The following is a 22217-nucleotide window of genomic DNA, read 5'->3' as shown; positions in this document are numbered from 1 at the left end:
GATTTTATTCCAGAGTGAAGGGAGCCTCTGGGTTATGAATCTGTCCCTCCAGCATGTACTATTTATTTCAGTGCTGAGGTTCAAGTCTCTCGAGCGCGTAGCTCGATGGGATTTGGATTTTCTGAGGTGCAGCATGTCCATTAATTCCGGGTTGGACATGGCTTTATACGTCAGGCACAGATCACCTCTGAGCAGGCGGTATGCCACTGAGTAGAGCTGGAGTTTCTTTAACCGGGCAGCATATGGCATCTGTTTGAGCCCTTTGATCCTCTTGGTGAGGTACTTTTGGGGTCTTTCCAGTTGCTGCAGGTGTCTGGTAAGGTACATCCCAAAAGGGGCATTGTACGCAATTATGGGCCTGATGAGGGATGAGTAAAGAGGCATGATGACCTCCCCTGATCTAGATGTTAATCCCTTCATGATTAGGTGGGTTATATAAAATGTTCTTCTAACCACTTTGGCCACGTGGTTGTCAAATTAGAGATTGCTATCAACTTGGGTCCCCAGGTCCCTAATTACTTCTTCTGTACTTAATGGATTACCACCTATGTGGTAATTTGTGGGCACTTTGTTTTTGCCAAAGGGGATGACTATACACTTTTTGGCATTTAGCTTGAGACCATGGCTCTGGCACCAGTTGTCTGTTTGTATGAGGCCCTTTCGGAGGATGCTTGTGTCGGCTGGAGAGTCGATTATGGTGCCCAATTTGCAGTCATCTGCAAACTTGGTCAGCCACAGTCCTTCCGTGTTGGCCTGTACCTCCGAGAAATATATACCGAACAAAAGAGGTCCCAGGACTGAGCCCTGTGGGACGCCACTTGTAACTGGTTTAGAGTCTGACATGACTCCAGCAATTCTAACCATGTGGGTTCTGTCCTTGAGCCAGTCTGCACCCCATCTAGTGACATAGGGTTTATATTTAAGCTGGTGAGCTTATCTATAATGCCTGAGTGGGGTATTGTATTGAAGGCTTTTGCAAGGTCCAGGTAGGCTGTGTGGACCACCTTCCCCTTGTCAATGGCCTTGGTGACTGTTTCAAAGAAATCGACCAGGTTTAAGAGGCAGGATCTGCCCTTACCAAAGCCGAACTGGGTAGGATCCAGTGTCTGTAGGTCCCCAATATCTTTATTTATGAGGTCCATGATGATGCTTTCCATAGCTTTGCAGACCAAGCTAGTCAGGCTTATGGGGCGATAGTTTCCAGGATCCGTTGAGGCACCACCTTTGTGGAGAGGGACCACTGTTGCTGTACGCCACTCTTTGGGTACATATCCTGTAGTAAGGCTGAGATTGAACAGTAGTTTTATGTTTGGGTTTAGCTCTTTTTTGGCACTAAAAAGAACCTGGAATAAACCCCAGATCCAGACTGGTCTTGGGGGACCAGTTGGAGGACTTATTTTCTTAGCAGTGAGTCTACCTGCACTGCTGCTTCCTCCCGCTGCGAGGGTGGAACATCTGGGAGGGCTTTGTTGGATGGGGAAGGTCCTTGAAGGGAATGAAATATCTTCTGGATATGACTCGCAGCACCCAAATATCTGTAGTGATGGACTCCCATGCTAGTGGATGAAGCGACAAGCGACCTCTGACTGCCTCCAGAGATGGACAGCCGAGCAATTCCTCAGGTTTGCTGTCTGGGTTTATCAGAGAAAAGTTCTCGGGAACCAAAATTCCTAGGACCCCCTCTGCCTCTAGGGTGGTGTCTATCATATCCCCCTCTGCCTCTGGGGGAAGGAGAGTCCTGAGTGTCCTGGGAAAATGCCTGAGACTTGTGGAATCACATCTTCTGACCTCGCTCATTCCTGAAAAGGACCTTTGAGGTGGTGAGAATCAGATCCCGACGGTAGACAGTGTTTCTGTCCTTCTCCCTCTGGACCAAAGTCTCAGACCTTCTTCCCAAAAAGGGAAGAACCATCATAAAGGGAGTTAGTAAAAGACACCTTGAAGGGCTCCAAGAACTGACATAAGCGGAGCCAGACATTGTGCTGGATGGCAACGCCTGACCCCGCTGCCCATGCAGCTCCCTCTGTGGCATGGGAGAGCATACGCATAGACGTGTTAGCTACAGATTTTAGGGTGGCCATTCATGCATCGAACATCTTCCTGTCCTCTGCTGACATGGACCCTGGGGTCATCTCCATGATTTCTTTGACCAGAAGTCTCTGGAGTCGAATAACGTGGGCCATGTAGTTCAACGCCCTCGCACAGAAGGTTGCTGAAGCATAAACTCACTTCCCAAAATTATCTTGACTCTCGGACAGGTGGATGGACAGCGGAACTCTCCTGGGTGAGTTCTTTCTTATAGCATCTACAGGGGACCCCTTGTGGAAGTGTAACTTGTCCATGGGAGGGCTTAAATCCTCATCCAGATGCTTGGGAATTGGCTCTATGGTGTCCGGCTCCTTCCATGCCCTAGATGTTATCAAATCCACAAGTGGATCAGCAGGAAGGGACACCTAAGAGGTAGATGGGCTCGAGTCAAATGCTTCCAGAAACACGGATTCATCAGAGGTTAGTTTTGGGGTGGACCACCCCCCCCCCCCTTTGGTGGAGGATCTCCATGATGTCTCCAAAGGAGACATCACTGGGGGGGGGGGGTAATCTTGGGGAACCTTCCACTTCATCCAGGTCCATGTCTTCAGTGAGGGACTCTGGGAGAGAGTCCAAGTGCCTCCTTTTACAAGTGTGCTTGTGCAGGGCTCCTCAGTGAGACTATCTGGGGAGGTCTTGCAAGTGGGTTGTTCCAAGGCCGGAATGTCCTGGGGCACTATGGCTATGGGCAAGATGGTCAGACCTGCTCTCAAGACCAGGGGGATCTGGACAGACTCCGAAGACTAAATAGCCTCAACCCTGCAAGAACCCTCTCCACCATGTTGAATGCTGAGGGGGAATGAACCTCATGGGCTAAACTGGCAGAAGCCGCTCCCCCCTGATCTGACCAGGGAGTTGGAGCCGAGCCTCTAGGAGCCAAAACACCAAGGGGAATGCTTCTCTCTGATAAGCTCGGAGCAGAGACCACTCCCTCAGATCCGACCTTGAGGCTATGGAGATCAGATCAGTCACACTCAAGGCACTGGGCAGGCATCGAGGTACAGCGTACCATCGGCACCAACCCCTCGACTCAGACCGTCCTTGGATCCAACAACTCCAAACTTACAGGTCGGATTGGAGAAGGAATAATAGGTCTAAATACTGGCTGGAAGGCTCCCGCTCCAGTGGGAGAAGGCCCTGGCAAGACCCCCATCTGGATTTGAGTGCGGATAAACCTCCGCATCATCTTGTCCATCTCTGCTTCAGATGGACTCTGGGTAGAGGGGGAGGATGCTGCCAAAGTGGGCCGAGAAAGCCAGTGGGGAGAGGGCCTAGGGGGAGACTGGCTAACTAGAACTTCGGGCTCAGGGGAGAACCTAGGGGACCTGAGCCAAGGTGTCACAGGCCTGGAAACAGGCTTAACCTTCGGCGGGGGGCTAGCCTCTGAAGAGTGGTCAGGGGACAGCTTGCAAGGCCAGTCCTACTTGGCTTTATCCCCTTCCCCGGGCCTCTTGGAGGGAGGGTGAGTCCCAGAGGCCAAGGAAGGGGAAGATGAAGCAACACCCACTGCTTTCTTAGCAGGGGAAATTGGGCCCTCAGTCCCAGCAGAGGAGAGCAACAGACCTTTAACAATCAGTTTGTCCCACCTGTCCTTAAGTGCTCTGGGGTTAAACCCAGTGCAAATAGGACAGGGGGACTGGAGGTGAACAACCCACAAACAAACCATGCACAGAGTATAGCCATTTGCCGGGGAATGCTTATGGCCACACTCTGTGCACCTTTTGAAAGCTGGCTTGGGGGCATCCACCATGCCTCAGCCAGTTCAAAAGGAACACACACACACACACACACACACACACACACACACACACACACACACACACACACACACACACACACACACACACACGCACGCACTATGAGGAAACAAAAGAGGGGAGGAAAGATAGTAAAGCCTACAAGAAAATCGCTACAAACAACCCCAAGAAGGTATAGATAGGTTAGAAGTATAAGAGAGATAGAAAAAGCCAAAAAATGTAAAAAAAATTACTGTTCAAGGAACACCACTATCTCAATGGAGCTCGGACCATGCTGCTTCCTCTCAAGCAGCAAACAAGATCTGAAGGGAGAAGGAAGACAGGGGCATTGTGGGTAAGGGGAGGAGCATGGAGCTCGGAGCTGTAGCTGGAAAATGTGTCCGTGTCGGATCCGATGTGGATCCAAGGACCCACAGGTTGAAGAGCAAATGAAGTAAACTACTTCAGATAGGAAAATACTGGGAGTAAGGACATGTTTACAACTGTCATGAGGCATGGCCTCAGTGGTCTTTAGATGTAGGTTTTGCCCTCTCAGCATTAAATAAGTGTACCTATTCATAAGTTGAATGTGAGGATGATGCAGACAGGTATTAAAAAGACATCATGCCTCATTTTTTTTTCAATATCCACAGCAACTGTTCACCAATGTGAGGAGAAGGATATAACTGCAGAGGAGAATTCCAGATGTTTGTATTACAGTCATAATGTATATAATAGTCAATAACAAACTACTGCACAGTGTTTCATCAAATAAAGCCCACCTACTTCTGTCATATCCCTGACATTAAGGTGTAGCTACTACTCTGATCTACTCGGAAGTACACAGTAATGCAAATGTGAAGTTTGTGTATTACAGGCCTGTAAGGCATAGAAACCTACAAATGACTGAAGTAATGCTTTCAGCTTCTAGAACTGGATAAGCAAAACAGAAAACAAGTTGCTAGAAATGTAAATTCCCCACTTTAATGTATTTCTAATTGACTTTCTATGCAGTGTTTCAGAAATATAAAAAAAGTTTTTTATTCAACTGTTATTTTAATGACAGTTTATGCCGACATCGTGCATAATTCCGTGTGTAACCTTCAAATATTTCTTCAGCAGCAGTTTATTAAACTATCAAATTACACAATTCTGTATCAAATACTTACATGAATGAAGTACTCGCCCTTGTTCCTTAGTGCATGCTTGTTGTCAATGGCAGAAAATGGAAATTCTCTTTTTGCTAACTTCTAGAAGCATAAGATATGAAGTGTCAGGATATTTAGTAACATTCACCCCTCTAACACATGCTTCTAGTTCACTTCATTACAAAAACATCACCATGAAAAATGACCAGTAATATTCAAACAGTCTCCAACATTTTTGATAAACAGGATTGTTATAATTGTTAATTAGCACTGTGGTAAATTACCACTGCCCATTTACCATTATAAAGCTAATGTGTAAGAATAATGATACTAAAGTGAAAGGCCTCTAGATTCTTACACAGTGGGGTTTGCATCTATATAACAATGTTAGATTACATATCTTTCTTGGCATCCTGACAAACTTGTGAAAAAAAGCAGGGGACTGGGGTTGAGGGTTGGCGTAATGGTTAAGGTGTTTACCCAACAAAAGGTACAAGAGTTTAATTCTCACTAAGGGGAAATTGGCAAGGCCTAAAATGGTCCACAAGGGCAGCTAGCCTAGTACTTACCTATGAATAAATAAGCTAAGGCCTTGTAACTTCACACTTATTTCATCAGTGGATGAAACCTATAAAGTGTTCCCTACAATCATCCTTTGCAACGTGGTTCATCATGTCTCATGCTTTTAATACATATTCAAGGGCGCAAGGGGGTGCACTTGCACCCCTCTGGAAATGGTTGGCTGGGAGATTAATTTTCTTTTAATTAAAATATATATATTTTAAGGCAGTTCTTCTTTAAGAATGCCCTTTGCATCCAGTCACACAGACAGAAAAAGAAGTTATGTCTTACCCTAATGCCCCCATCTGTGTTGTTGACCTTTGTTCATTCATTACTGATGGGTTATCAGTTCCGTCCTCAGAACCGAGCCAGCCAAATATCAAGCTCACATCAGCCAAAAACTCTTGAACCAAGGTCCTACCCAGAATGCTCTGCTCCCTGTTACCTCAGATCGAGTTTGCAAGTTGATAGATAAAAGTAGAGGTACCTCTGGTCATAACAGACCTACAATAAAGGAGTATATAAGATCAACCAGGAACCTCCAGAGGGGGACGGAGGGTGGGCAATAATGAATGAACGAAGATCAACACAGATGGAATGTTATGGCAAGACATTCCTTCTTTATCTGATGTTGTTAATCTTCGTTCATTCCTTACTGATGGGACAGAGTCCCCGGCTACCTGTATCCCTGGGTGGCACTCATGGAAGGACATTCCTAAGCACTATGGAGCCAAAAAAAGCTCTACTTCTGGAGGCAAAGTCCAATTTGTAATGAAGAATAAAGGTATGAGGTTTGGATAGCTGCTGAAGTTGCCATAGACCTTGTAGAATGTACTTTCACTCTGTGAGGCAAAGTGACATTGTTCTTGTTGTAGATAAAGGTAATACATTTCTCAACCATGCAGCCAGTGTAACTTTTGAAACAAGATGACCTCATCTAGATCCAGAAAAGGCCAGAAACAGTTGGTCTGATTTACGGGTAGATTTTGTTCTGTCCAGATAAAATCGTATTTGCCTATGAACATCCAAGGAGTGCAGGCAATACTCTCCCTTGTTAAAGTGGTTAGGGAAGAACACAGGGAGATCAATAGATTGGTTGATAGACTGCTCTGACACCACTTTTGGTAAAAAGGAAGGAATTAGTTCTCAGTGATACCCTATCCGCGTTAATATCACGTTATCAAAAATGTACTTAAATCAAATCAATAAAGTTCAAACTTTATTGATCAATTAAGTAAAACATCAAATAACGTAACAAAAAAACTAATTTAAAAAAACTAAATGGCATAGGCAGGGGGCCAAGCCCCCCGGTACCCCCCACACACCCCTACTTAAATATACCAACTCAGAGACCACACTACATTGAGGTAAACGGAAATCTCCCCTTACGGAGATTTGTTTACTTGCACAATGTTCTGCACTTTCGATATTGTTGTGCCGATAATATCAGACTCGATATTGTCAGCTTAAGACAACGTGAAGTAGACCCCCCCATCCTTATGGAAGATAAGATAGGGAGGTTTGATGCATAAGGCTTGAAGTTCTGACAAGCATCTGGCCGATGTGATTGCAATCAGAAACAAAAAGTATTCCAAGAGAGATATTTTACATCACATGAAGACAGGTTCAAAGGGGGGAGCTGTTAGAGCTTGCAGAACCAGTGCCAAATCCCAAGGTTGTACTGCTTCTCTAAAGGGAAGTTTTAAGTGGATAACCCTCTTCAAGAAAGTCTTACAGAGTCTATAGAAGGAACCAGACTACAAAACTTATAAGCTTTTGTTCGTTTAATAAAAACACCACGAACTTCATCAGAATAAATACAAAAACGTGAAACCACCCTTTAAATACTTATGTGAAAAAAAATCATCCAATGACAAAATGCTTCAAATAAATTATTTAAAATAGCCACTGTGATGTCATGAAAATTTAAAAAATACACTACAAACTTTAACATTGCATATGTATTGTTTGTTTGTGTCTTTCGGCTTTTCCCGGTTAGGGGTCGCCACAGCGGAACTCCGGTCCGCTAATGATTGGCAGTAGATTTTTACGTGCTGGCTTGCCGGGCCTAATGCACAGCCTTCAACGAAGGAACGCCCATTCACGCATGTCACCACACAGAAGATGCTCTAACTGAGAATCAAATGGCAACGTCTAACTGTGAGGCGATAACGCTACCGCAGCACCACCACCACAACATTGCATATGTAAAAACATGAAAATGTATGTATATAATAGTCAATAACAAACTACTACACAGTGTTTCATCAAATAAAGCCCATGTTGTGAACAGCTTGGCTCACTACATCAAAGCCTTTGTAAATGAAGAAAACACTTGATGTTAATAGTTTCATTTAGTCTTGGAGGGTAGTCTACTCTTAAAGCTGCCATTTAGTTTTCCTACATTCAAATAAGGCTTTAAAATTACCCACCAAAAGACCACAAACTACTTTATCTAAAACAAAGAAAAAGAAGTTATGTACTCACCATAACATTCCATGTTTGTAGTCCATTTCGCCCTTCATTCTTACACATGAGTTCACAGTCAATCCTCAGCTCCGACTCAGTCTATTACAAAGCTCAAAGTCTTCTACTTGGCTCGTGGCTAGGTAGGTATCACATAGTGCACCAGTGTAATCCCCAGATTTTGTTTGCTGCTAAACTGTAGAAAGACAGAATGAAAGCTATCAAGAAAGAACAATAATGAAAGGTGTCCACCTGTTATGGAATATTTGTCCTGTCTCCAGATCCTTCCAGGACGGGGGGTAGGAGGGTGGGTTCATAAGAATGAAGGGCAAGATGGACTACAAACATGGAATGTTATGGTGAGTACATAACGTCTTTATGTTCTGTAGTCCTATCTCACCTTCATTCTTACACATGGGACAGCGTCCCTAGCACCTTATTCTTGGGTGGCTCATGGAAAAATACTCCTGAGTACCATGGAACCAAAGGAGGCTCTACCCCTAGAGGTCAAATCCAATTAGTAGTGAGTAATAAAGGTGTGAGGGGTAGCCCAGATTGCTGCTGCACAAATATCAATTAGAACCCTGGCTTGGAAGGCTGCAGAGTAGACTGGGATCGTGTAGAATGAGTCAGTCTTCAACAGTAAAGGCTTTCCATTGGAAGAATAAATGGAGATACAACTCTAAATCCAATTCGAAAGGGTCACTTTGGAAACTGGGAGACCTAATTTGGAGTCGGAGAAGGATACAAACAATTGGTCTGACTTCCTGAATTCCTTAGTCCTGTGTAGATAGAACCATAATTGTCTGTGAACATCCAACCGATGAAATCTGTATTCTGCTACGTTGGAATGATAAGGAAAATACCGGCAGCTCTCTAGTTTGGTTCAAGTTATTATGACAGCACACTTTGGGGACAAAAGATGGGTTTGTGTAAAGAAATACTCTATCTCTGTGGAAAATCAAATAAAGGGGCTTGATAGACGGTGCTTGTAACTCTGATACTCATCTAGCAGATGTGATGGCCACCAGAAACAAGGTATTTCAAGACAGAAACTTAAACAAACACAAATGAGCAGGTTCAAAGGGTGGAGATGTTAATTTGGACAGGACAAAGTTTAGATCCCAGGAAGATACCAGTTCCTGAAAGGGAGGTCTCAGCAAAGTAGCACCTTTAAGGAAGGTTTTACACAATCTGTGTGACGTCAGATTAGATTCATGTTGACCCAAATGAAAATTTGATATTGCTGCCAACTGAACTTTTAGTTATGTACTCACCATAACTTCAGATGTTTGGGATCCATCTCGCCTACATTCTGACTGATGGGTTCGGAGCCGATCCCTCGGCTCCGACTCGGCATGCTTATGCCAAAGAGCGAAGTCTCTTATTGGCTGAGCTTACTATATCCCAGGATGCACCACTACCAGTCCCCCAGATCTAGTTTGTCCGCATACATACACAGACACACACGCTGCTTATATAACATCGTCAGATGAAACAAGATAAAAACAGTAGAACTCAAAACCGTTCAATCTCTTCTGATCTCCAAGGCAGGTGGAAGGAGGGTGGGTATTAGGAATGTAGGCGAGATGGATCCCAAACATCTGAAGTTATGGTGAGTACATAACTAAAAGATGTTATGTGATCCTATCTCGCCTACATTCTGACTGATGGGACAGCGTCCCTAGCACCTGAATCCTGGGTGGCTCACTGGAAAACACTCCTGAGTACTGTGGAACCAAATGATGCTCGCCCTTTAGATGCCACATCCAATTTATAGTGGGAAATGAAAGTGTGCGGGTTGGACCAAGTAGCCGCAGCACAAATCTCAGAGATAGCGAGCTTGGAATGAAAAGCAATAGAAGTAGCCATAGCTCTGGTAGAGTGAGCTTTGATAGATGTTGTAAGTTGCTTATTTGAAGAGGAATAAGCCTGAGTTATGCAATCTCTAATCCATTTGGAGATAGTAGCTTTCGTGATGGATTGACCCAATTTATTATCTGAAAAGGACACAAACAACTGGTCTGTTTTTCGAATTTGTTGAGTCCTGTCTAGATAGAAGCGCAATTGCCTGTGAACATTCAATTTATGGAAGGTGTATTCTGCTTCATTTGAGAATTTTGGAAAGAAAACTGGTAGCTCTACAGATTGTTGGAGACAGAGATTAGAACAAACCTTTGGAACAAAGGATGGATTAGGCCTAAGTGATACTCTATCCTTGTGAAAAATCAAGTACGGTGGTTTGATAGATAGGGCTTGAAGCTCTGAAACTCTTCTTGCAGAGGTAATTGCAACTAAGAAGGCAGTTTTCCAAGACAGATATTTTAACTCACATGTAGCAGCCGGTTCGAAAGGGGAAGATGTTAAGGCACGAGTACCAAATCAAGATCCCACGGGCAGGATGAAAAACTGGGGTCTTAACAGCACAGCACCTTTAATGAAAGTTTTGCATAATCTGCTGCTCATCAACGGTGGGTCCATGGATTCGTGAAATTTGGAGATAGCTGCTAGTTGGACTTTAATAGTAGAGACTGAAGATCCTTGAGTAAACAAGGATGTTAAAATTTCAAGACCTCTGGTATCGGGCAGTGATAGGGTCTAAGCCCTGAGTTGAGCCCAGATAGCAAACCTCTTCCACTTACTGAGGTACAATTTCTTAGTGGTGGGTTTGTGGGCCGAAGATAAAATGTGAATAACTTCTGGGTCTAAGTTGTGATTTCTGACTAAAGTCGGAAGTGGAGGAGCCAAGCTGTTAATTTCAAAGTGTGAAGGGACTGGTGTTGTCGTCCCGACTGATGAATCAGCAGGTCCGGAGTTAGATCCAAAAACCAAGGACCATCCAGAGCATGTTTCTTTAGGTAGGGGAACCATACCTGACGAGGCCAGTGCGGAGCAATTAGTATCATTGTGGACCCCAATTGGGAAGCTTTCTGGATGACTTTGGGGAGGAGTGGAACTGGAGGAAAGGCATAAAGTAGTCCTGTTGGCCAAGTTTGGGCTAGAGCATCCGTAGCTGCCTCCCCCTGACGTGGAGTCAAGGAAAAGAACCTTTTGCACTTTGTGTTTTGTGGTGTTGCAAACAGGTCGCAGCACGGAGTCCCCCATCTTCTGAAAACCTGAGCTGCTACTGTTTCGTTCAGGGACCACTCGTGAGGAGAGAGAATCGTCCTGCTTAATCTGTCTGCCAAAATATTGGATTTCCCTGGAATGTGGGTCGCTACCAAGAAACGGTTGGTAGCTACAGCCCATTCCCACACCCTCATGGCCTCTCTGCAAAGGGGGTAAGATCTGGTCCCTCCTTGTTTGTTTAGATACCAGACCACTGACATGTTGTCTGTGTGGATGGCGATAATGCCTTGAGGGAGAAACTTGTGGAGGGCCTGTAGGGACAGAAGTACAGCCCTCACTTCCAATACATTGATATGGAGAAAGGTTTCGTCTGGAAGCCAAGAACCCTGAACTAACCTGCCCAGACAATGCCCCCCCCCACCCTGTCTGGGAGGCATCCGTTGTCAGGGTGGCCACCGGAGGGGGGATAACAAAAGGTCTTCCCTGATTCAGATTGGATGACTGAAGCCACCAGCGGAGGTCCCGTTTGCACATTTCTGTAATCAGTATGAGATGATTGAGGGGGGAAATTCTGAAAAGACCATTGTGTCGATAACAGCCACTGAAGAATCCTCATGTGCAATCTTGCCAGTGGAACTAGGAGAACCATGGCAGACATCGAACCTAAAAGTTGCAGGACCATCCTGGCTGGGGCTTTGGATCTTGGAAGCAGGGCTTGGACTTGACCTTGTAAAGTTTGAATCCTTTCGGTAGGAAGGAAGACGCGCATCAATTTTGAGTCTATCTCTGCTCCTATGAATCTTATGCACTGAGAGGGCAGCAAGACAGACTTTGACCAATTGAATGTAATTCCCAGGGAAGCACCCAGGGAGATGGTGGGTTTGAGGTTGTCTATTAGTAGATGCCTGGTGGTGGCAGTCAGGAGCCAGTCGTCCAGATAGGGAAAAACTTGGAATCCGAGACTCCTCAGGTGAGCAGTCACTACTGCCAAACACTTGCTGAACACCCTGGGGGCTGTGGTGAGACCAAAGGGCAGTGCACAAAATTGGAAATGACTGTCTCCCAGGCTGAAGCGCAGATACCTCCTGGACGCCTGATGTATCGGTATGTGATAATAGGCGTCCTTGAGATCTATGGAGCACATCCAAACATCCTTCTCCAACAATGGGAGAATGGATTGTAAAGTGTCCATTCGGAATTTGGACTTCATGACGGACTGGTTTAGTTTGCTGAGATCCAATATTGGTCTCAGGTCCCCTGTCTTTTTTGGCACTAAAAAGAACCTTGAGTAATTTCCGGATCCGATCTGGTCTGTGGGGACCGGTTGGATGACTCCTTTTTCTAGCAGCTTTGAAGCTTCTGCGGCTGCGATTTCCCTTTGACTGGGTGGTGGGTCCGGGATTTTTTGGACGGTGGGGGTGAGTGTGTGAAGGGAATGGTGTAACCTCCGGCAATAATCCGAAGCACCCATCTGTCCTGAGTGATAGACTCCCAGGCTTTTAGGTGCTTGGCAACGGCACCCGACTGGCTCGAGCAGCACAGCCGGGCAATCCCTCATGAAGTGTGGGAGGCTGAAGAGCCACGAAAGGACTCGCGGTCTCCAGAATTGCGGGGCCCTCTGCCGCCTCTGGGACGGCGTCTCCCAGAAAAATTTCCCGTCCTCTGCCTCTGGAAGGGAATCTTCCTGCTGTTGAGGAAAAACTTCCGTGATTTGCGGAACCACATCTTCCCTCCTCCTTTAGCCTTGGGATAAGGCCGAAGGGAGTGGAATAACGTGCACCTACGGCAGATAAAGTTTTTCCCTCTTGCTCACAGCGGTAAGAGTGTCTTTACCTTAGGTCCAAACAAAGAGGACCCATCAAAGGGAGCGTCGTGAAGGAAGACTTGAAGGCCTCCGAAATGACACAACGGAGCCAGGCTTGTCTCCGAGAGCCACGCCTGTGCCTGCCGCTCTGCCCGCCTTCGCCGCATATGAAATGAGCCTCATGGACGAGTTAGAAATCGAGGTAAGGATAGCCAACTGAGAGCTAACCGACTGGGCTAGCTGCTCAGGTAGGTTACCTGAGAGGAATCTGACAGCTCCTTGACCAGATCCCTCTGTAGCCTGGTAAAATGTGCCAAATAATTCAGGGACCGTAGTGTAAAGGCCGCTGAAGTCAGGGTGCGCTTCGTGCGGTCCATGCTCCTAGACTCCTTATTAAGAGGATGGACGGACGTTGAAGCCTCTGCCACGTCCTGTTGTGTAGCAGATGCCACCACCATGGCATCTACAGCCACGCCTTTTGTCAAGAACTCCTTCTCGGGTGGGGCAGACAAAAATTTGTTAGGGCGAGAAGGCACTGGTTCCACAGTATCTGGATGTTCCCACGCCCGACAAACCAAATCCAGGAGCTCGTCGAAGGGCGGAGACACCCAGGAGGCGGAGGGCTGAGCCCCAAAGGCCTTGAGAAGCACTGACTCATCAGCAGAGGGGGGTTTGGATATCCAGCCGCCTCGTTGCTTAAGGATCTCTAAAATGTCTGCGAATGAGACATCATCCGAGGACGACTTTGGGGACCCCTCCGCATCATCAAGATCAGTATCCGATGTAAGAGACTCGGGGGAGTCCACGTGCTTCCTCTTGCACGATCTCTTCCTTGGGGGCTCCTCCGAAGACAACTCCGAAGAACCCTCAGGAGGAGGGGAACCCCCAGTGGGGGTAACCTCAGGCCCCAAGGCTCCGCTGCCTAGGGACAGGGGAACTGCCAAAGACCCAGTCTCCACGCCCAGGGAAGGTGCCGGTAAAGCCGTAGAGATGGCCGAAGAAGACTTGGCCAAGGCACTCCTCATAGCTCTGAAAGCCGGACCCCCAGAATCCTGGGAGTGTCCGGTCCCCGGAGCCATGATAGCAGACGGAAGTCCCGCAGCCGAAGCACCGAGAGGGAGGCTCGGAACCGACAGCATAGGTCCCGAAACGTCACCCCCGGGTCCGGCCGAAGAAGTCCGCATGCCAAACTCGGACCCGAAGGCCGGGGTTGGAGTAAGGGTCGGAGCCGACCCTAGGATCTCCACCGGCTCCAACAGCAGCTGCTCCGACGGAGCCGAAGCGGTCGGAGGAGGAACGGCAATGGAATGGGCTATCGGCTCCGAAGCCAATTGGGTCGGAGCAAACAAATTTTTGAAAGACTGGGGACTGGAACAGTCTTTGGAGCACCCTGTCTATGTCCGAATCTGACATCCTCGATGACCTAGAGGAGACTGAACGGGTTCGAGTTGGCCTCTCCAACGGCCCCAAGGGGCTAGCGGACCGGCTCCGAGGCGACTCGATAACTATCGGCGAAGGAATACACAAACCAGTATCCATCGGTTCCGAGGTGTTCTTAGGCGCCGAGGAGGAAGATTCTGAGCGGACAACCTTCATCGGCTCGAGACCAGTGGAGCCGATGAAGGTGACCCGCTTCCAGATGCCCCAGCCATCGGCTCTGAAGCCAGAGGAGTCGAGACTGGAGGCATCGAGGCAGACCGTTCGCCTCAGCTCCAAGTCCTTGGAGCCGAAGGAGAAGCCTGCCTATGTCTTTTGGCGGTCGGGTCCGACGGACTGGTCGGAGCCGACGCCTTTCTTTTAGCAGGAGAAGGAGAGGATGCTAAAGCTTCTTCAAAAGAGGGTTTTATAAGGCCTTTCAATATAAGCTTATTTTTCCTCTCTTGAAGGACCCTCGAGGAAAAAGCGTGACACACGCTGCAGGACTCCTGCAAATGTTTGGCGCCCAAACAATATACACAGAGAGAGTGGTCATCCGTGATAGACATTTTAAAACTACATTTAGTGCACTTCTTGAAGCCCGAAGGCCTAGGAGCCTGAGACATTATAAGTAAAACTGAGTAACTCTCTCACAGACAAAACTCTGTTGGAATAGACTGACCCTACAAAGATTAACTTGCCGTTCACAATGATAGCCCGCAATTAAAATAAAGGCCAACTGAAGACATACAACAGTGAATAAATATATAAGGAATCAAAGAACCCCTAAAGGTTCAAAAGGGATTAACTGACAGAAAAGGCCCTACGGATCAAGGGAGCCTGTAACCAGAACAAACACCAATCAGACACAAAATTTCCACAAAAAAAATTCTCAAAACACACACAACAGCACAGAGTAGCTGTTATAACAGCTTTTTGTGAAGAATTAGCAAATTTCTGACAGAAAAAGTTAGTGAAAAGACACTACTTAGCTCAGCCAGCTCGAGACCACGTCTTTGCTAGTTAGCGGCAAACGAGATCTGGGGGACTGGTAGTGGTGCATCCTGGGATATAGTATGCTCAGCCAATAAGAGACTTCGCTCTTTGGCATAAGCGTGCCGAGTCGGAGCCGAGGGATCGGCTCCGAACCCATCAGTCAGAATGTAGGCGAGATAGGATCACATAACATCCCTAATTGTGGAAGCAGCAGAACCCTGGTGAAAACGTTCAGACAAAAATTCTAAAAATTCTAAAACCACTGGAATGGATGCCGTGTAAGGGTCAACGTTCCTTTCTTCAGCCCAGATAGAAAACCTTCTCCATTTGCTAGTGTACATCTTTCTAGTGGAGGGTTTATGAGAAGATGTGAGAATGTGGTTCACAGCAGGTGAAAAATCATGAAGCCTGACTAGGGATGGAACTGGAGCAGCTATGCTGTCAAGTTGAGGGTGTGGAAGCTGGGGTGAAGAGAGACTGACATGTGCGTCAAGAGATCTGGCACTGGGTCCAGAGTCCATGGATTGTCTAGTAGATAAGGCCTGAGAAAGGGGAACCAAACCTGCCTAGGCCAGTAAGGAGTGATGAGAATCAATTTGCTTCCCAAAAGTTTCACTTTCTGAATCCCCTTGGATATGAGAGGAAAGGAGGGAAAAGCATAAAGGAGACCCAGGGGCCAATCGTGAACAAGTGCGTCTCTCGGTGACTCCCCTGGGGGGGGGGGGGATAAGGGGAAAGTAGCTGCTGCATTTGGAGCTGATCAGAATGGTGAAAAGATTGCAGCAAGGCTGTCCCCTTTTGCTGAAGATCTGTTCTGCTATTTCCTGCTTCAGAGACAACTGGTGAGGCATCAAGATTGCCCGGCTGAGTTTGTCGGCTATCAAGCTGGTTGTCCCTGGGATGTGCATTTCCACTAGAAAGCACTGGGAAGATATCACCCATTTCCAAACACGAATAGTCTCTCAACATAGGGGGTAAGATCTAGTTCTGCCTTGTTGTTGAGATACCATACCATTGACATCTTGTCTGATTGTATTGCTATCGTCCCCAGAGGAAGAAGGTCATGGAGTGCTTGCAATGCCAGAAGCACCGCCCTCATCTCTAGGACACTGATATGCAGGTGAGCCTTGTGATCTTGCCATGTGCCTTGGACAGTCCAGCCTAGATAATGCCCCCCCACCCTATCTGGGAGACATCCGTTGTCACAGTAGCAACGGGTTGGCGAGGAAGAAATGGAGTGCCTGTCGTTAGTTGGTTGGGTTGGATCTACCAACAGAGGTCCTTTTTGCAAGACTCTGTTAAAATTATGTGGTGGAATAGAGGCAGTTGTTGAAAGGACCACTGGGACGATAGGAGCCATTGAAGAATTTGCATATGCAATCTGGCAAGAGGGACTAGCAATATGGTGGAGGCCATGGTCTCTAAGAGTTTCAGCACTTTCTTTGCCTTGACTTTCTGGAGGGGAAGTCGACAGAGAACTTGTTGTATGAGGTTCTGTGCTCTTTCTGTAGGAAGACGAGCTAACATGGTGACTGTGTCTATTTCTGCACCTATAAAAGTTACAAATTGAGAGGGCAATAAGGCAGACTTTTCCCAATTTATATTAATCCCCCAACTGGACACAAAGTTGGATAGTGGAATTTCTGGTATGAAGGAGTAGATGCCTGGTGGAGGCAGTCAGGAGCCAGTTGCCCAGGTACAGAAACACTTGGAATCCTAGATGTCTCAGGTTAGCTGTCACTACTGTCATACATTTGGTGAACACCCTGGGGGCTGTGGTGAGACCAAAGGGCAGAGCATGAAAAAATTAGTGACTGGCTCCCAGATGGAAGTGTAGGTGGCTCCTCGATGCTCTGTCCATTTTTATATGATAGTACGCATCTTGGAGGTGTATTGAGCACATCCAAGTGTCTTTCCCTAATAGAGGGAGTATAGACTGCAGTGTCACCATCCAGAACTTGTCCTTTATGGATTCATTTAATTTGCTTAGGTCCAAGATGGGCCTCCAGTCCCCTGTAGATTTTGGCACTAAAAAGAAACTGGAGTAAGTTCCAAATCCTACCTCGTCTGTGGGGACGGTTTGGGTGACTCTTTGCGAGCAACTTGTTCACTTCTACAGTTGCTTGATCCCTGTGATTGGGTGGAACATCCTGGATTCTCTTGGGAACATGAGGTGGAAGAGAAAAGGGTATGGAATAACCTCTGGTGATAATTCTTTGTACCCGTTTGTCTCGGGTGATGCTTAGCCAGGCTTCTGGATACAAAGAAATGCAACCCCTGACTGGCTCCAGAGAAGCACAGCTGGGCCCCACATCAGGAGCGCTGGCAGGGACAGCCTCAAAATGAATCACAGCCTCCCTGGGTTTGTGGTCTGCCCCTGCATCTAGGGTGAAATCTACCATTTGCTCCTCGTCCTCTGCCTCTGAAGGAGGAGTCACCCTGTGCATCCAGGAAAAACCTCTGGGACTTCTTGAGCCACATCTTACCACATCTCTGACCCTTGGGGTATGGTCTAGAGGAGACAGTAAAACTTACTCCCATGACAGACAGCATTTTCCCTTCTTGCTCGCACCTGGTGAGTGTCTTTTACCTTGGGTACAAACAAGGAAGAACCATCAAAGGGGGCACTGGTAAAGGTAGACTTGAACGGCTCCGCAAAATTACACAAGCAAATCCAGGAGTGCCTCCTAAGGGAAACTCCTGAACCCGCTGCCCTGCTCATTCCATTGGCTAAATAAGAAATCAGCCTCATGGAGGAGTTAACAATGGAAATCAAAGTGGGCAACTGTGCAGACACCTTATCAGGGACTCCTTCGGCAGATGTACCTTGTAGAGTCTCTCCCAATTCCTTAAGGAGATCTCTCTGAAGCCTTGTAAAATGTGTTAGGTAGTTCAGCGATCTGAGAGTGAATACCACTGACAAAAAGATATGCTTCCCATATCTGTCCATCATTAGAGACTCCTTGTTTGGCGGATGGACAGATGAAGTCTCCACTAGTTCCTTCTTAGTGGCCGCCGCCACCACTGTGGCATCTATAGGAACACCCCTGGATACAAATTCCTTCTCCTTGGGGGCAAACAAAAATTAATTGGGTCTCCTGGGAACTGGCTCCATGGCATCTGGAGTCTCCCACACCTTCCAACTAACAAGGTCTAAAAGTTAAGTCAAAAGGTGGAGACACCCAATAGGCTGAAGTTTGAGACCCAAAAGCATTCAGGTACACCAACTCCTCATCAGAAGGGGTAACAGTGGGCCCGCCACACCTCTGCTTATGGATCTCCAAGATGTCTACAAAGGAGACATCAGAGGATGACTTGAGGGACCCTTCTGACTCCTCGAGGTTGGTGTCAGAGGTAAGGGACTCATCCTGGGAGTCTACATGTTTCCTCTTGCATGTCTTCTTCCGAGGGGGCTCCTCAGAAGGATATTCCGGGGAGTTCTCTGAAGAGTGGGGGGCCACCAACCAGGGGCTCCTGAGGCTATGGGTCTCTGCTGTCCAGAGAGGGAGTAGGTGCTGAGATGGAGGATGGTGCCCAAGGGGGAAGAGTGTCAGTACCTCTGGGTGGAGCTGATGAGCGGGACAGCACACTCCGCATCATCTTGAAGGCAGACCTCTCCAGCTCCTAAGACCTCCTTGGCTCTGAGGAGACAAAGGAAGTAAATTGGATCCAGAGCCATTGGCTCTGAGATAGATGTAGGATCTGAGCTCACCCTAGCCGACGTACCGACAGGGATACTCATAACCGAAGAGGTCCAGTTCCAAGTGTCCCTATCGGGGCTGACTGGGGAACTTTGGATCCTAGACACCATGGATGGCACCAAAGGTGTTGGAGCAGAACCCTGTTCCGAGACAGCCTCGGGAGAGCTGGAACCGAGGGTTCCACAACCAGTGGTACTGAACACGCCAGCTCCAAAAGCCCAGCACAGCTCGAAGGAGGAACCACAACAGGGCAAATGAACTCAGGTTGCTCCGGGACTGACAGGGTCAGCGCCAACAGCATTTCTGGCAAGGCAGATGACTTCAGGAGTCTCAGCACAACTCTCTCCACATCTTCTTCCGATAGGCTCCTGGAAGATCTGGAAGACACGTGCGGGAGATTTGGACCTCTTAAAATGGGAGACCTTAAAGTTGGGGAGACTGGCAAGGGATCTCTGGACCAGCTCCAATGTTTGCTATCAGTAGTCAGATCCGAAATGCATGGGGTCGAAACTGGAGTCATACTAGACACCCAAGCAACCGCCACCTCATGACACACCACAGGCAACACATAAAACACAAAATCAGTGTGCAAAGCAGTCACAGCCCTTAAGGCTAAATACAACACCAAACATACTTGTCATAGGTGACTCCATAGTCAGACACACTGACGTCCCACTCACCAGGCTGAACAACGAGAGGGTCACAGTAAGCTGCCTATCGGGCGCTAGAATCCACCACATAACACAAGCACTCGGGTCACTCCACAGCAAGTACAAATATGACACAGTCATTGTCCATGCTGGTGTGAACGACCTGAGACGTACCTCCCTGGACTACATGAAAAGAGACATAGAGGAGCTCTCTGATTATGTAGCCCAGGCAGGTATGACCCTGACCCTGAGCAGCATCCTTCCTTCACCAAGAATGATGCCACAACATAGAGACAAGATGATCAGCTTTAACAACTGGCTTAATTTCTGGTGTCATTCAAAGGGGATCCAGTGTCTGTCTGCCTGGGATGACATGCTTGACAAGCCATGCTGCTTAAGGGACGGCTTGCACCTGTCACCCTGGGATTCCGGATATTGGCTAAGGCTCTTGCCACCCCCATAGTGCCTTTTTTAGGCAAGGCTCAAATTCTAAACCTGCCACCCTAGAAAATAAAAATGGGAAGAAACTAAGGGTAATGCTGCTCAATGCCAGAAGTCTAAATCTCAAAATGCACGCACTCGAGGCCCTTCTCAGTATGGAGAACATCGATGTCTGTGCTGTGACTGAAACCTGGTTCAAGGCTCCTGAGAGCACCCCGGCACTATCAGGTTTTACCTCATATCATGCGTTTCGGCCCCAAAACCCGGACCACACCACAAAAGGAGGGGGTGTATCCATATTCATCAAGGATACCCACACCTCCAGGTTGGTGGCAACGCACGAAGCATCAGAAACCATCCAGGTGCAATTAACCATAGGCAAAACTGCTCTACAATTTGTAGCATACTACAGGCCACCCTCTCAAACTCAGGAACCCCACACAGCCTTCCTGAAGACACTGGAGGGTATAAATGTATCTCCAAACACCATTATATTGGGTGACTTCAACTACCCGAATATAGACTGGGAACATTACTCAAGCCCAAACTTTCTAGCCCAAAGGTTCCTGGAGTTCATAAATTCAAATGCCATGGAACAACTAGTCACCGTTCCCACAAGAGGAGAAAATATACTAGATCTCATCATCACAAACATGGGGACAAAATGCTCCACACCGGAAGTATATCCCTCATTGGTGAGATCAGATCATAAACTAATCTCACTGGATATCCACATCCCGCCCCCACCCCAAACAAAAAAGACCACAGTGAAGAACTTCTCCAAAGCAAACTTCACACTACTCAAGACTGGTGTGGTATCCTTCAAGGCCCCCGAGCCAGTGGAAACCACAACCCAAGCTGCAGAAGCCCTTAAAAATGCCTTCTACGAACACCTCCAGGACTGCATGGATCAGGCAATCCCTAATAAAACCAAGACTCTTTCCACCAAGGGCAAACGTCCAGTCTGGTGGACCCCAGCCATAAACAAACTTTACAATAAGAGGAGAAAGCTGTTACATGATAGAGCAAAATCCATAAAAGAGAAGACACCTTTGATCACTATTAGTAAAAAAATACGAGCACTCATAAAATCATCCAAGGCCAACTTTGAGAGAAAAATTGCCATAGATTCAAAAGACAATCATAAGGCCTTCTTCAGCTATGTTAGAAACCTGGGTGGAAACTCCCAGATATGCTCAGAATTAGTCCAAAATGATACAAAAATCACTGAACCCACAGCCATTGACAACATACTGGCAGACAGGTTCAGTGCAAACTTCACCCCCCTCTCCCCCCCAAAAGGAGAGATAACTATCCCAGCGGAGTGCAGCCTCCCAGACATCTCCAATGCGCAGGTGAAAGCTGCTCTCTCTAAAGCTAAAAACACAGCATTAATGGGACCGGATGGTGTCCCCGGCTGTGTGCTACATGAACTCAATGAGGAACTAAACCCGCACATAAGGCAGCTGTTTAATCTTAGCCTTACCACAGGATACGTGCCCAAGGAGTGGCGTACGGCAACTGTGGTCCCACTCCACAAAGGCGGTGCCTCTACGGACCCTGGTAATTACGCATAAGCTTAACAAGCCTGGTCTGCAAAGCTATGGAGAGGATCATAATGGAACTCATAAACAAAGACATAGGGGACTTGCAGACATTGGACCCGACCCAGTTTGGCTTTGTCAAGAGCAGATCATGCCTTTTGAACTTGGTCAACTTCTTCGAAACAGTCACCAAGGCCATTGATGAGGGAAAGGCAGTCCATACAGCCTACCTTGACCTTGCAAAAGCTTTCAACACAATACCCCACTCGGGTATTATAGAGAAACTTACCAGCTTAAATGTAAACCCATATGTCACAAGATGGGTTGCAAACTGGCTAAAGGACAGAACCCACAGGGTTAGAGTAGCTGGCGCCATGTCAGACTCCAAGCCGGTCACAAGTGGTGTCCCACAGGGCTCAGTCCTTGGCCCCCTGTTGTTCGGCATCTACTTCTCAGAAGTACATGCTAACATAGGAGGACTATGGCTGACAAAGTTTGCTGATGACTGCAAACTGGGAGCCATAGTGGAAAGTACATCGGACACAGATATCCTTCAGCGGGGTCTCACGGAAACTGACAGCTGGTGCCAGAGCCATG

At 47.3% G+C, this 22217-nt stretch overlaps 1 protein-coding gene across 1 annotated transcript in view; it reads right to left on the bottom strand.

The window, feature by feature from the left end:
* Positions 1–22217, bottom strand: part of TEX36 (testis expressed 36) — a 259127-nt gene that overhangs the window by 13859 nt on the left and 223051 nt on the right. Inside the window, exon 3 of the mRNA XM_044056189.1 lies at positions 4994–5074. Coding sequence (XP_043912124.1) covers positions 4994–5074 — 81 coding nt within the window. The remainder of the gene's footprint in view (positions 1–4993; positions 5075–22217) is intronic.

This window comes from Protopterus annectens, chromosome 14.part0 (genome assembly GCF_019279795.1).
Source record: "Protopterus annectens isolate FY-2018-M chromosome 14.part0, PAN1.0, whole genome shotgun sequence".
Lineage (NCBI taxonomy): Eukaryota > Metazoa > Chordata > Ceratodontiformes > Protopteridae > Protopterus > Protopterus annectens.
The sequence above is the reverse complement of the archived record's forward strand: the minus strand, read 5'-3'. Positions and strand labels throughout refer to the sequence as shown.